The 14,747-nt window shown below is 42.2% G+C and overlaps 1 protein-coding gene across 4 annotated transcripts in view; it reads left to right on the top strand.

Annotated features, from left to right (window-relative positions):
- The window catches only part of TTC28 (tetratricopeptide repeat domain 28), a 623,568-nt gene that overhangs the window by 563,673 nt on the left and 45,148 nt on the right, over nt 1–14,747 (top strand). For all 4 annotated transcript variants that reach the window (XM_077874163.1, XM_077874162.1, XM_077874165.1 and 1 more), the window contains one exon: nt 12,229–12,369. In XM_077874163.1, coding sequence (XP_077730289.1) covers nt 12,229–12,369 — 141 coding nt within the window. The remainder of the gene's footprint in view (nt 1–12,228; nt 12,370–14,747) is intronic.

Below are 14,747 nucleotides of genomic sequence, written 5' to 3'. Positions count from 1 at the left end.
TCTTTCACTCAGTCTGAAGTTTCTGAGTCTTCCAAATTGTTGACTGTATCAGCAGTTCATTCCTCTTTATTACTGACTATTCCATTGTATGGACATACCACAGTTTGCTCATCTATTCACTCACTGAAGAACCTTTGGGTTGGTTCCAGTTTGGGGCATTTATAACTAGAACTGCTTTTAACATTCATTGATTGACCACTTTAGGGTAAGTATGGCAAATAAATTCATTTCCTCAGGAGTGGAATTTCTCTGTCATATAGCAAATATATATTTCAATTTATAAGAAATAGCAGAATGTGTTCCAGAATGCCTATCCCATTTTGCTTCCCTACCCGCAGTATATGAGAGTTCCAGTTGCTCCATCTTGCCAGCACCTGATATTGTCAGCCATTCACATAGATGTGTAGTGGTATTTTATCATGGTTTTAATTTGCATTTCTCTTATGGCTCATATACTGAACATTTCTTCATGCTCTTATTTCTTATATTGTACCATTTTTATATTCTCTTTGGAGAAATAACTGTTCAGGTCTTTTACCCAGTTTTTAAATTGAGTTGTTTGTTTTCATACTGTTGGGTTTGAAAGGTCTTAATTATACATTCAGGATACAAGTTCTTTGGCAGATATGTGGCTTGCAAATATTATCTCTCAGTAGCTTGTCTTCTTCTCTCAACAATGTCTTTCACAGGGCAAAAGCTTAATTTTTCTGACATCAGTTTTATCAGTTATTTCTTTATGAATCATGTTTTTGTAAAATGTCTAAAAAAATCTGTCACTAACTTTAGGTCAGTTTTTCTCCTATATTATCTTCTAGTAGTTTTATAGTTTTACATTTTTATATTTATTTTTTAAAATATTTTTTTAATTTACTTATTCATGAGAGACCGAGAGAGAGAGAGAGGCAGAGACATTGATAGAGGGAGAAGCCAGGTCCTCGCAGGGAGCTGGATGCGGAACTTGATCCAGGAACTCCAGGATCACACCCTGAGCCAAAGGCAGACATTCAACCGCTGAGCCACCCAGGTGTCCCTATATTTTCATATTTAGATCTGTAATTTATTTTGAATTAATTTTTGTGTAAAGTGTGAAGTTTAGTCTGGGCTCATTTACAGAGCTCCTTTCTTTCTTTCTTTCTTTCTTTCTTTCTTTCTTTCTTTCTTTCTTTCTTTCTTTCTTTCTTTCTTTCTTTTTTTTTTTTTGATACCCACTTGTTCCCAAGCCATTTATGGAAGACTCCTTCCTCTATTAAATTGTCTCAGCAGTCTCAGCACCTTTGGCAAAAGTTAATTGACCATATTTAGATGGGCCTATTTTGGGACTCTATTCTGTTCCATTGATCTACATGTCTATCCTTTTACTAATACCACACTTTCTTTTTTCTGTAGCCTTATAGTGAGTCTTAAGATCTGACAGTGTCATTCCTTCAACTAATTATACTTCTTCAAAATTGTTTTACCTGCTTTAGTTCATTTGCCTTTTCATATATATTTTAGAATCAGCTTCTCATATAGCTACAAAAATGTCTTAAGATTTTGATTAGTATTTCAACTTATAGATCAATTTGGGAAAATTTGCTGTCTTTATTATACTGAGTCTTAAAACCCATGAACATGGTATGTCTCTCCATTTATTTAGATCTTTGATTTCTTTCATCAGCATTTTGTAGTTTTCAGCATACAAATCTTATATGTTTATTTGTTAGATTTATACCTGAGTATTTCATTTGGGGAGCTATTATATATGAGATAATTTTTAAAGTTTTAGTTTGGAATTGTTTGTTGCTAATATGTAGAAATACTGACTTTTTGTGCATTGGTTTTATATCTTGCAACCTTGTGAAACTCCATGGCTCTAGTAGTCGTTTTTTTGTATTCCTTGGCATTTTCTTCATAGACAATAATGTCTTCTGCATATAGATACTTTATTTTCTTCCTTTCCAATCCATTTTACTTCCTTCTACATAGTCATGTCTTCTGTATATAGATACTTTATTTTCTTCCTTCCAATCCATTTTATTTCCTTCTCTTGCCTTTTTGCATTGATTAGGGCTTCCAGTACTGTGTTGAATATGAATGATGTGAACTGACATACTTACCTTGTTCCTGGGGTAAGTATAATATTAGCTGCAGTCTTGTTGTAGCTGCTTTTTATCAGGTTGATGACATTCTCTTTTATATTACTCATTTGCAAATTTTTATCAAAGTTGGTGTTAGATATTGTTTAATATCTAATAGATGCTTCTCTGCATCAATTGACACAAATGTGTATCTTTTTCTTTAGTCTGTTTTTTAAAAAATATTTATTTGACAAAGAGAGGCAGAGCACAAATGGGGGAATGGCAGGCAGAGGGAGAGAAAGAAGCAGTCTCCTTGCTGAGCAGGGAGCCTGATGTGGGGCTTGATCCCAGAACCTTGGGATCATGACCTGAGCTGAAGGAAGGTGCCTAACTGGCTGAGCCACCCAGGTGCCCAATTTTTCTTTAGTCTGTTAACATGGTGGATTGTATTGACTGATTTTTCAAATATTGAACAAGTCCTACATTCCTGGAGTAGCCCTACTCCCTTTTGACTATGGTGTGTAATTCTTTTTACATGTTTCTGAATTCTATTGATGATACTTTATTGATTATTTTTGTCTGTTTTCTATTTAATCTATGGAATATTGGTTTGCAGAATTTATTTCTTCATGTTGTCTTTGTTTGCTTTTGGTATCCAGGTAGCACAGGCTGCATGAAAATGAGTTGGGAAGTGTTCTTTCCTCTAGTTCCTGGAAGTGATTGCATAGAATTAGTATATTTTTATTTTTTTTATTTATTTATGATAGTCACACACACACACACACACACACACACAGAGAGAGAGAGAGAGAGAGAGGCAGAGACACAGGCAGAGGGAGAAGCAGGCTCCATGCACCGGGAACCCGATGTGGGACTCGATCCCGGGTCTCCAGGATCGCGCCCTGGGCCAAAGGCAGGCGCCAAACCTCTGCGCCACCCAGGGATCCCCTAGAATTAGTATTATTTCTTCTTTAAATGTTTGATAGAAAAAAAATAAAAATAAATGTTTGATAGAATTTGCCATTGAAACCATCTGGACTTGGAGATGTCATTTTGGATGGTTTTCAACAATGAATATAATTCTTTAATAGTTATAAGACTATTCAGGTTATCTATTTCCTTTTGGATGAGCTTTAGTAGTTTGCAGTTTCTGAGTAATTGATCCATTTCATCTAAGTTACTGAATCCATATGTGTAGAGTTGTTTGTAGTATTCCCTTATTATCCTTTTAATTTCTGTTGAATCACTAGTTAGGTTTCCTCTTTCATTTCTGATATCAATAATTTTTGCCTTCTCTTTTTTTATTCTTGCTTTGTCTGGGCAGCGACTTCTCAATTTTATGGATTTCTTTTAAAGACAACCAACTTTTTGTTTTGATTTTTTTTAAAGATTTGTTTTACTCTTTTCTATTTCATTGATTTCTGCTCTATTATTTTTTCCTCTGTTCATTTTGGTTTGTTTTGCTCCATTTTTTCTAGTTTCTTAAAGTACAAGTTTAGATTATGAATATCAACTCTTTTTTTTTTCTAATGTAAACACTTAATGCTATAAAGTTATTGCTAAGACTTTAACTACATCCCACAAATTTTATGTTGTATTTTCAGTTGTGTTCAGTTCAAAGTATTTTTCTAATTTCCCTAAAGACTTCTTCTTTGACAGTTATTTAGAAGTCTTGTTTAGTTTACAAGTTGATGGAGATTTTCCTGTTACCTTTCTTTTCTCACTTTCAAAACTAATTCCATGGTGGCCAGAAGACATATTTCATATGCTTTCAATTATTTTAAATTTGTTAAGGTTTGTTTTATGACCCAAGGTGTGTCCTATCTTGGAGAATGTTCTATATGGATTTGGGAAGAATATGTATTCTGCTTTTGCTGGGTCTAGTGTTCTCTCCATGTCAGTTATACTTGGCTGGTTGATGATGTTGTTCAGTTTTTCTACATCTTTTTTGATTTTCTGTTTACCAGTTCTGTCAACTATTGAGAAAGGTGTGTGGAAATCTCTGCCAACTTATTATTTCTTCTTTCAGTTCTGTCAGTTTTTGCATCATGTATTTTGAAGCTCTGTTGGCAAGTGAATACACACTTAGAATCATTTTATGTTCTTGGTGAGTTGGATCTTTTATTATTGTGTAATGTGTCCCTGGTAATTTTCTTTGCTCTGGAGTCTACTTTGATCTTAATGTAACCACTCCAGCTTTGTTTTGAATAGTGTTTGTATGGTGTATCTGTTTGTATCCTTTTACTTTTAACTTAAGATTTTATTTATTTATTTATTTGAGATAGAAAGGATGATGGTTGGGGGTGGAGAGAAGTGGCAGAAGAAGAAGAAAAAGCAGACTCCCCACTGGGTGGGGAGCCTGATGCAGGGTTCCATCCCAGGACCCTGAGATCATAGGTCATGTTTTTTTTTTTTTTAATTCCATTCTGTCAATCTCTATATTTAGACCATTTACATTTAATATAATTATAGATACATGTCAATTTATGTATTCCATATTAATATTTGTTTTATTTCTCTGATTTACATTGCTCTGTTTCCCCTTTCTTCTTTTGGGTTACGTGAACTTTTTTTAAACTCCATTTTAATGTATCTCTTTTATCTTTGACTCTAACTCTTTTTATAGCCCTTTAATGGTTGCTCCAAGGATTATAATATACATATTTTTTTTTTTTTATTTATGATAGTCACAGAGAGAGAGAGAGAGAGAGAGGCAGAGACACAAGCAGAGGGAGAAGCAGGCTCCATGCACTGGGAGCCCAATGTGGGATTTGATCCTGGGTCTCCAGGATCGCGCCCTGGGCTAAAGGCAGGCGCCAAACCGCTGCACCACCCAGGGATCCCTAATATACATATTTTTAACAGTCTGCAATCTACTTATTATTGGTATTTTATTATTCCAAGTGAAATATAGAAATCTTACCACCATGGGGTAACATTTCCTTCCACTCTTATCTTGTATTTGTCATGTATACTGTATACATATATTAAAATTCCATCAAACAGTATTGGGAGAATAGTTATATTTACTCAGACATTTAATATTTATTACTTTCTCTTCTTCCCTGATGTTCCTAATTCCCTTCTGGTGTCATTTCTCTTCTGTCTAAAGAAGTTTATTTAGAAATTATTTTAGAGTAGGTCAGCTGTTAGTGAATTCTCTTAGTATTTGTATTAGTTATATATTATTGAGTAACAAATTACCCAAAATTTAGTGGCTTAAAACAATAAAATTTTATTATCCCACTATTTCTGTGTATCAGGAATCCTGGAATGGCTTAATTTTGTCCTCTGCTTCAGAGTCTTTCTTGAGGCTGCAATCAAAGTGTTAGTTATGGTTGAGGTCTTGTCTAAATGCTTGACTGGAAAAGAAACCACTTCTAAGCTTATATGATTATTGGCAGGATTTGTTTCTTTTTAGCCTGCTGGACTGAGAGTCTCAGTTTCTTGCTGGCTATTGACCAGAGACTGCCCTGCATTACTTGCCACGTAGGCTTCTCTAACATGGCTACTTATCTCATCAAGGTGTACAAGCCAAGAAGACAATAGAAGTTACAGTAATCCAGAAGTTACAGTCTTAAATACATAATCACAAAAGTAACATCCATTACTGTGCCATATCGTGTTGATTAGAGGCATTCCATAGGTCCTGCCCACCATCAGGGAGGGAATAGTTTGCATAGGCATGAACAAGGGAATATGTCTATAATCTCTGAGAGTATTTGTAATCTCAGGCTTCTAGTTTTCTTTCATCTGAGAACGATATTTTCACTGGACATGGAATTCTAGGTTGATCATTCTTTATTTTCAACACATAAATATGTTTCCATTTCTTCCTGGTATCCATAGTCTCTGGTGAGAAATATCCAGTTATTTGAATGATTATTGCCCTGTACATAATGCATCTTTTATCTCTGGAAGCTTTCAAGATTTTTTTCTTTGTCTTTAGTTTTCTGATATTTGAATATAATGCATCTGGTCATGGATTTCCTTGGGTTTATTCTGTTTGTGGTTCACTCAGCTTCTTGATCTGTAGATTTATGTCTGACACAAAATTTGGGAAATTTTCATTCATTATTCCCTCAATTTTTTTCTGTTCTACGCTCTTTCTCCTCTCATTATTGGGCTCTGAATACATGAATGTTAATTCTTTTGGCATGGAACCACAGGTTGCTCAGGTTTGTTCATTTATAAAACAAAACAAAACCAAAGAAAACCCCTTTTTTCTGTTAATCGGATTGGATAATCTCTATTGGTCTTCTATCTTTATTTTTTAATATTTTATTTATTTAGTCATAAGAGACAGAGAGAGGCAGAGACATAGGCAGAGGGAGAAGCAGGCTCCCCAAGGGGAGCCTGATGCAGAACTTGATCCCAGGACCCCAGAATCACAACCTGAGCCAAAGGCAGTTGCTCAACCATTGAGCCTCCTAGGTGCCCCTGCTCTTCTGTCTTTAGGTACATTTATTTTCTTCTGTCATGTCCATTCTGTTATTGAACTCATACTGTGAGTTTTTACTTCAGTTATTTGTTTTTAGTACCAAATTTTTCATTTGCTGCTTCTTATTATCTTATTTTTTTGCTGGGATCTTCTTTCTTGCCATCTTTTCAAGAGTTTTTGCCCTTACTTGTAGCATTTTTAAATAGCTGCTTTAAGGTCTTTGTCACACAATTCCTGTTAATACTTGTATCATCTTAGCATAATTCCAAAAGACATCTGGTGATTGCCTTTTCCCATGTAAGTTGAGATTTTCCTAGGTTTTTTTTTTTTTTTTTTTTTTTTTTTTTTTTTGGATGCTGGGCAATTTGGGATTATATCTTGGACATTTTGAATTCTTTTATTGAATTAAGTTAAACTCTGAGTCTTGTTTGACTCCTGTGGAAGATGTTGATGTTTTTGCCGAAGTGGGCAGTTGACCTGTTTAGGGTTCAGGTCAGAAGCTCTGACCAGCTTTCAGTGTAAGTTCCATTTTCAAAGTTTCTTGCCATGCTACTCAAATCTATCCCATAGGTGCACTATTCAGTAGTGCTCAGGAACTGGGCAGCAGTCCATCTTGTATTTAGGTTCTCATAATCTTTAGGGTCAGCTCTACAAGTGTGCAGCTTAGGGGTGAATCCAGGAATTCATAAGCAACTTTATGTGCTTCCTTTTCTGAATACCTCCCTCCACTCTCACCAGTATCTTTCAATTCCCCAGGGCTCTTTTTTTTTTTTTTGATCCTCTCACAAAAAATCTGGGGATTTATTTACACTATCACCCCACTCCCTTGCTGCACCTCTCCTGTAGTGACTCTTCACATCATAGAACAAAGGACAGGGGGAGAAAGGAAGAGAAAAAGCAAAGGGGGTTACCTTGCCCTCATGGGGACACATCTATGGTTAGGCCCAAAGTTTCCTTTCTCTCAGAGTTTAAACTCCTTCCAGCCCTTGCTGTTGCTGCCACTGCCACTACCAACTCAGGATTGTTTGTGGCCTAGAACATGAGAGCAGAGATGGGAGGATAAGAAAAATGGAGCTTTTCTCTCTTCTGAGTAAGAAATATAGGGCTCCTCCTGGAGCTTTGTCTATTTGCCCTGATACCCACTTCTGCATTTTAGGCTGCATGGAGACCTGTCTGAGGGATTCCAGAGGGAGAAAGAACATGAAGCTCTTAACTGATTTGGTGGCACTTCAAATTCTAGTCTTCTTCCCCAGTTTGCCTGATATTATTTACTTTTCGCCTTCCTCACATAGCTGCTCCATGCAGCCCATCCCTATCCAGGGTTTAGAGTTATATCCAGCAGGAAGGATAGGGAGGAATGTGCTTACTCCATTTTACCTGGAAGCAGAACCTGGGAAAGCAGAATATTTATAAAAGAAATACTTAGTAATATTTGTTGAATGAGCAAATGAATGAGACATCAAACAATTGGTCTTGACCTCTCCCCTGAGCCCCAGATCTGGATTTCTATAGTCTCTAGGCCTTCTGGAAGGAAGTGTCTAAATAACTGAATCAACATCTGCATACTTGGCCTTGCCAACTAAGCTTCTTGTCTGCATGCTCACCATGTCCAAATTGAACCCATTCTTCTTCCACCTAAGACCAACTTCTACTTTCAGTTTCTTGCTTTGCCACCAGTTTCCCATCTGGCATATTTTAACTGCTACTTGTCCCTTCAATGAGTTTCCCAGGCAAATAAACTCTCTTTCTGGTAATATTTCTTCTGTCAGTTCCCACTTTTCCACTCTTACACTTGCCAGCCTGGTTCATATATCTAGACTAATGAGATAGCCGTCTCAACCCCAGGACAAGCCAGGACCATGTTGGTGGACAACAGAGGACAAGAAGTGGGGAAGAATCAGGAAAGTGGGGTTATACTCAGCTAGTCTGTTTGTAGGGGAGACGGGACAGAGGCTTGGAGCAGAGGAGGAAGCCACTATCACATTTCAGAGGCCAGGGGTTTTTGGAAGACTTGCCTCACCTGTCATGTTGATACCCAGGGACATGCATGTATTAGCACAACAGTAAATACCAAGAATTGGGCTTCTGGTAGGTGGTGTGAGGGGCTGATTGGGTTTCAGTGAACTTGATTCTGGGCCTTCAAGGCTGCTTCTGAGCAGGTGCTGGTAATAGCCACCCAGCTATCCCACATTCTCCTCTCTATTCCAGTTGACTATCTGCCAAAAAGCAACCCTGAGCCTGTCACCCCATGTTCAGAGGCCTGGACTGACAATTATCAGCTGCCTTCCAAGTTCCAAGTCCTCTACCATTACTCCTCCTCCTCCTCTCCCACTCATATCCTCTACTCCAGCTCAGCTGGGCTAGTCCTTTCGTCCCAAATAGCCCCCACACTCTCTTATCTCCATACCTTTGCTCATCCCATTCCCTCTGCCTGGAAGCACTCCCCCCAAGTCTCTATCAAACGTGTATTCTTCAAGATACCTCTCAGATGCAGCAAATTCTGGGAAAGCCTATATACTCTCCCCATCTTGGTGACAGGCTAGTACCCTCCTTGAACTCCTTAAACCACCTTAGCCAGTAGTCACTAGTCATAGTAGCTTGTGCCTTGAAGGCAGGTGTAGTGTGACCCTCCTCTGTTTAGCCTCTGCAATCCTTACATGGGTCCTGCTCAGTAATCATTGTTGAGTTAGAGTGAATGGAATCACACTAGGTGATGTGCCATCTCTAGAAGGTCTCTCAGAGAAATGGAGGTGGGAGTGGTGATCGTGATACGAAGGCATTCTTGGGATACCTGCTGTAGAGATGAGGCTTGTTTTGTAAATGGAAGATTCCTTTGTCTGTGACATTGCCTGTTTGTTTTTCACTTCAGTGTTAATACTCTGAAGGGTCAGAAAATAGGAAACAACCCCATTAAGCATGAGATTCTGAGGGCTCTGTCTGCAGTTGACAGCAAGAGTGGAACTGCAAGATAATGGAGGCTGATACCGGTTCCAGCCAATTCTTCTCCCCTTTGCAAAGAGCTGAATGACAAGCAGATTTCTCAGCTCCAAGCAGGCAGTCGCATTCAGATGATGAATGTGTCCCTGGACAGAGGGGCTTGTTGAGTGATATTTACCAGGGTCTCTGTGAAGGGCCCTCAGCCCCCATGGGAGCATTTCAAGCCTTCAGCTGCTTGCCTGTTCTGCTCGCCTGTTCAGCTGCTGCCCGTGGGGCAGAGAAAGAGGAATTAAACCTCATTCCCTGCTCCCCAGCAGGATGGAAGTCATGGTGATTTGTTTAGGTGCTCTGATGTTTCCTGGTTTCCTTTGCTTCCTATATTCACCCCTTCCCCCACCTGGTCAAACCCCAGCTGGGAGAGACTTGGATGTGACAGGCTTAGAGCCTTAGAGGGGAGAGGGCAGGTGGGGAAGTCAGTACCAAAGACCTGGGTTCAGGCCTGGTGCCCTTTGGCCAAGTTCCTTGACTTCTCTAAACCTCAGTCTCCTTAGAAATAAGGTGGAAACAGTAAGAACTACCTCATAGACAATAAAATCAAAATATTTTGCATATTATAAAATGCTCTCCAGGTTAAGTCATTCATTCATTCACCAATTTCTTGTGGCATACTTACTGCATGCCAGGGACTATGCTGGCTTTGAAGTGCCATTCAGATCGTCTGGGCTGGAAAGAAAAGCAAACTAATGGCTTTACCAGCTGTTAGCATGGTTCTGGGGTAAAGGTGAATAGCTGGCCCAGAAATCATACCTCTGGGCTCTCTTTGAAGACTGCTTCACTTTGACACCTTTAGGGCTTCAGCTCTTGGGAACATTTCCCAGTGACTGGGCCTTTGCATGACCTTCTATAAAGAATATGGCTGAGTCAGGGCTCTGGTGCCTAATTAGCAGGTGTGTTAGTCTAGGTTCTCCAGAGAAATAGAACCAGTGGGGCACCTGCGTGCATTCACGCACACGCACGCACAAACACACACAGGTCTATTATGGGGAATTGGCTCAGATGGTTATGAAGGCTGAGAAGCCCCAAGATCTGCAGTTGGCATGCTAGGGACCCAGAAGAGCCAATGGTGTAAGTTCCAGGCTGAGTCCAAGTCTGAAGGCAGGAGGAGACTAATGTCCCAGCTTGAAGATAGGTAGAAATGAAATTCTCTCTCATTCAGCCTCTTCCTTCTGTTCAGGCCCTCAGTGGATTGGATGGGGCCCACTCACATTGAGGAGGGCAATTTGCTTTCCTCAGTCTACAGATACAGATAAATTTCAACCTCACACAGCAACACCCTCCAGATATACCAGAATAATGTTTGTACAAATGGCTGGCCACCCAGGAGACCCATCAGGTTGGCCCATTGCATCAGGTTTGACATTCATACAAGTTTTTCAGGCAGCTTCTCACACTGTGTCATTTGGCTCCATAACAACCTAGGAAGGGGCTTCTTATCCTTCCTGTTGTGACATTCTGATGTCACAGGTCCACCAGCCTATTTGAAACAGGACATGTTCATGTTAAACCCACATCTTGATGTGCCAAGTCTGTTCACTCTGAGTGACAGGAAGGCTGTCCCTCTCCAGATCCCACTTCAGCATTAAGAGGTTTGCGTGTAGAGTCTGTCCTCTTCCTCCAGGGCCCCGGGCGCCCTCCACTCTCCCACATTGGTCCTTAGCAGGAAACTTTAAACAACATGGTTGATGGGGGCTGAGGACTCTCTGTGGATTGGGTGTCACTCAGCATTTCCATGAAATCCAGTGTAACCATCAAGCTGAAGGAAGGCGGTGCCCAGTGTGAAGTCCCGCTTGTGCCAGCCTCAGGGCAGGGTGAGGTGTGGTGATGACTGGGAGGAGGGTGGGCGGCGCCCTCTCAGACCCTTCACCACCACATGGGTCACATTGGGCCACCAGTACTTGGCTTTTACCAGTAACAAGCCTTTTGTCATTTTAATCATGCTGATGAATCAAGGCACTTCTGAGTATTTCTGTTTATTTAAAACCCATTGTAGATGTTCTATTACAGTCTGTCAGAGGGGAAATATGAATTTATTAATTTGAAAATTGTAACATCCTCATGGTGAGCTTGGAAAATAGGCTTCAATCAGCAACACTTCTCAAGCCCATGTTTGAAACAGTGCCCTCTCTGCCTGGCATTGTAGCCACTTGTATGCGCATCTGTCTCCTTGTGTGGAAATTGCCTTTTTAGGCCATGTGTTCCCTAGGCCCGACATGGTGCCTGGGCCATGTTAGGTGCTTAGTTACTGTTTCTGAAATGGTGAAATGGACTAGACTGGAACCTGTGCTGAGAAGATTGCATACTGCCACACTCACCCAAGCTCTGCTATGGGAGAGGCACCCAGTCACCCCATCAGAGACAGCAAATCATGCTGCTTGCTCAGCACACAGCTGTTGAGCATCTAACATGTGTCATTATGTTAGATAACGTAGTTATGTTAGATGCCGGGTGCAACAGCAGTTCAGGCACAGCACCAATTCCAGGGAGTTCACAGACACGTGGGGGCAACAACCAGAAACAACCAGCCAGAGTGCAGTTTAAGAAGCACAAGACAGAGGAGGGAAGAGGGCCACAGGGCCACCAAGGAGGGCTCCAGGTTAGGGGGTGACACCAGCCTCCGGGAGGCACTCAGTACCAGGGGTTTGCTGGGTGGGGGATGGCTCAGGCCCTCAGGGCACACTTCCAGAGCCGAGCACTTCCTTTCTAGATTGGCTTACTCTGCAGTTGTCCTTACAGGGCCTGTGCTAGCAGTGAGACCGAGAGTGAAGCTGGAGACATCATGGACCAGCAGTTCGAAGAGATGAACAACAAGCTTAACTCTGTCACTGACCCCACTGGCTTTCTGCGGATGGTTCGTCGCAACAATCTTTTCAACAGGTGCGTGCCAACTCAGCCTCCCAGGCCTGGTTGCAGGATAACATGCTTCCCAAACAGCAGACAGATGCCAGACAGAGAAGTGCCACCTACTTCTGTCAGTAACCTGTGGGCCAAACACCTGAGATTGAGGGAGGCCAGGGAGAGCAGGGATGCCGGCCTTCTTGGAGGGAGGACTTATCCAGACCCAAGCCCACCAATCTACCCTGAGGCCCAGTCTCCCTATTACTTCACCAAATAAGCCTTCATGGCTTTAAGATGAGTCACAGTTGAATTGCCAACCAGCACACCCCTGTATCTTTTTATCAAGGTTGATAGCTGCACTATATCCAGATAAATGGGAGCAGGCAGGGCAGCCTGGGTGGCTCAGCGGTTTAGTGCCGCCTTCAGCCCAGGGCATGATCCTGGAGACCCAGGATCAAGTCCCACGTCAGGCTCCCTGCATGGAGCCTGCTTCTCCCTCTGCCTGTGTCTCTACCTCTCTCTCTCTCTGTCCCTCATGGATAAATAAATAAAATCTTAAAAAAAAAAAATAATGGGAGCAGGCAGTTGAGGTTGAGGAGTACCTGTCCTGCTTTCCTTTGGTTGCCTGGCCACACCTGGGAGTCACATTTTGATAGAACTTTCCAGAAAGACATCTCAGATTCTCAGGTCCTTGACTTGAAAGGTCAGCAGGTCGAGCCTGCAACACAGAAGGGAAGTGACTGTGCACTGGGTGGAGGCAGCCCCTGCCTGGCAAGCCCTGCTGTGTGGGGCATGGTATGCCCTGTCTGCTCCTCCTGCAGGCCCTGGTTTCCTCTCGTTATTGTGCTGTCGGGGTGACAAATGTGTGTTTACTTTCCCAGGGGCAAGCTGAATGGGATGGGAGCCAAGGGCCAGGGGTGTGGGAATTGGCAGCTTCTTTGAAGGAGACTAAAACTTCAGGCTGGTTCATCTCCAGGTCCTCCTTCATCCCTACCACTTCACACACGTTCTGCACAGCTTTTAGTTTTGTGTGGGGCCATGAGCAGGGGGAGGAGGCACAGGACCAGGCCTGGGATCATGTCCTCTTCGCGCAACATCTTGGCCTGTGAAGCAGGTGACTCTTGACTGCCAGGTGATACCATCATGGTTGGGAACTACAGTGCATAGGACTCAGGTTCTGATTTTGCTGCTTGCCAGCTGTGAGAACACGTCAGCCTATTCCTCACTGCTAAGATGAGGACCAGCTTCCTACCTTGCAGTTTTCCCTTAACATGAGTATTAAAGGGGCTTATGTATAAATAACGCACTGACAGGCTTCCTAATGCATAGAAAGCACTGCACACATGGTGGCTTTCTATTATTTTGAGTAAATCGGGAAGCACAGTGCTAAGCTTGAATTCTTCAGATAACATGGATGGATAACTTGAGAAAGTGTGAAATTTGTATGCAGCAGGTGTTTGCCACCTAGGGAGTGGCCTCACCTGCTCTTCTTCCGATCTCACCTCATGTCTTTCATATGAGAGAATGTCAAAGACAGGCCATGAGGCCTCCAGGGCCCACCTAATCATAGGCCTGCCAGCAGTCAGGAACCCCTCCTCCAGGGCTCTGGGCATACAGTAAGGAAGGGTCAAACCAGGTATGTTCATCATCACCAGGTGGGAGGTGGTATGAATTTTGGATCATGAAGATGCTCATTTTGGGAAAATGGCTTTTGTCCTTTAGATCTGTTTTGACATAGGTCCTGTGAGCACAATACTATGGATTAATTTGTTGGTTCATTTAAACAATGCAATCTCAGCAGAGGACTGGGCCAGCCTCAAGGCTGGGTGGGGAGCCTGAGCCTTGCTGCCCACTGCTCTGCGCTTAGCTCCTTCAGCAGCATCCACAGACACTTCCAATCCTCACCTTCTAGAGGCTTCTGAGGGCAGACTGTATGAGGAAAACAGCCCGCGTTTCTTCAGCTTCAGCATAGCAAGCCCATAAGGCCTACGACAGTGTGTCATGCTGAGTGCTCTCTGCTGCTTTCCTAATGAACCCAGAAAGGAGGTTCTGGCTTCCATCCAAGGGGAGCAGAGTTACAGGAGGGACCACAGAGGCAAAGGGTCCTTGTCAGCTAGAACACTGCAGGCTCTTGCAAACTTCCAGTCTAGCCTTGCATTTTAGGGCTGAGGGGCCCACGCAGGTCAAGGGCCGGAGACCTGCATAGGAGCAGGTGCCAAAGCTGATTTCAGGTCATGCCTCCCAGCTGCCCTCCCAGCCTGTGCCTTCCCACATCCCCTGTACCTTGAGGGCTGCCAAGTGTACTGCCCTGCCGTATCCTAGGATCCCAGGCCCCATCTCTGCCCCTTCCACACCCAGCGATCTCATCGAGGAGGTGAGCTGGTTTGCCACTGAACAGCAATGGCTAAGAAGTGACT

This window comes from Canis aureus, chromosome 27 (genome assembly GCF_053574225.1).
Source record: "Canis aureus isolate CA01 chromosome 27, VMU_Caureus_v.1.0, whole genome shotgun sequence".
Taxonomy (NCBI): Eukaryota; Metazoa; Chordata; class Mammalia; order Carnivora; family Canidae; genus Canis; species Canis aureus.
Note: the sequence above shows the minus strand (reverse complement) of the source record. Positions and strands in the feature narration are given on the sequence as shown.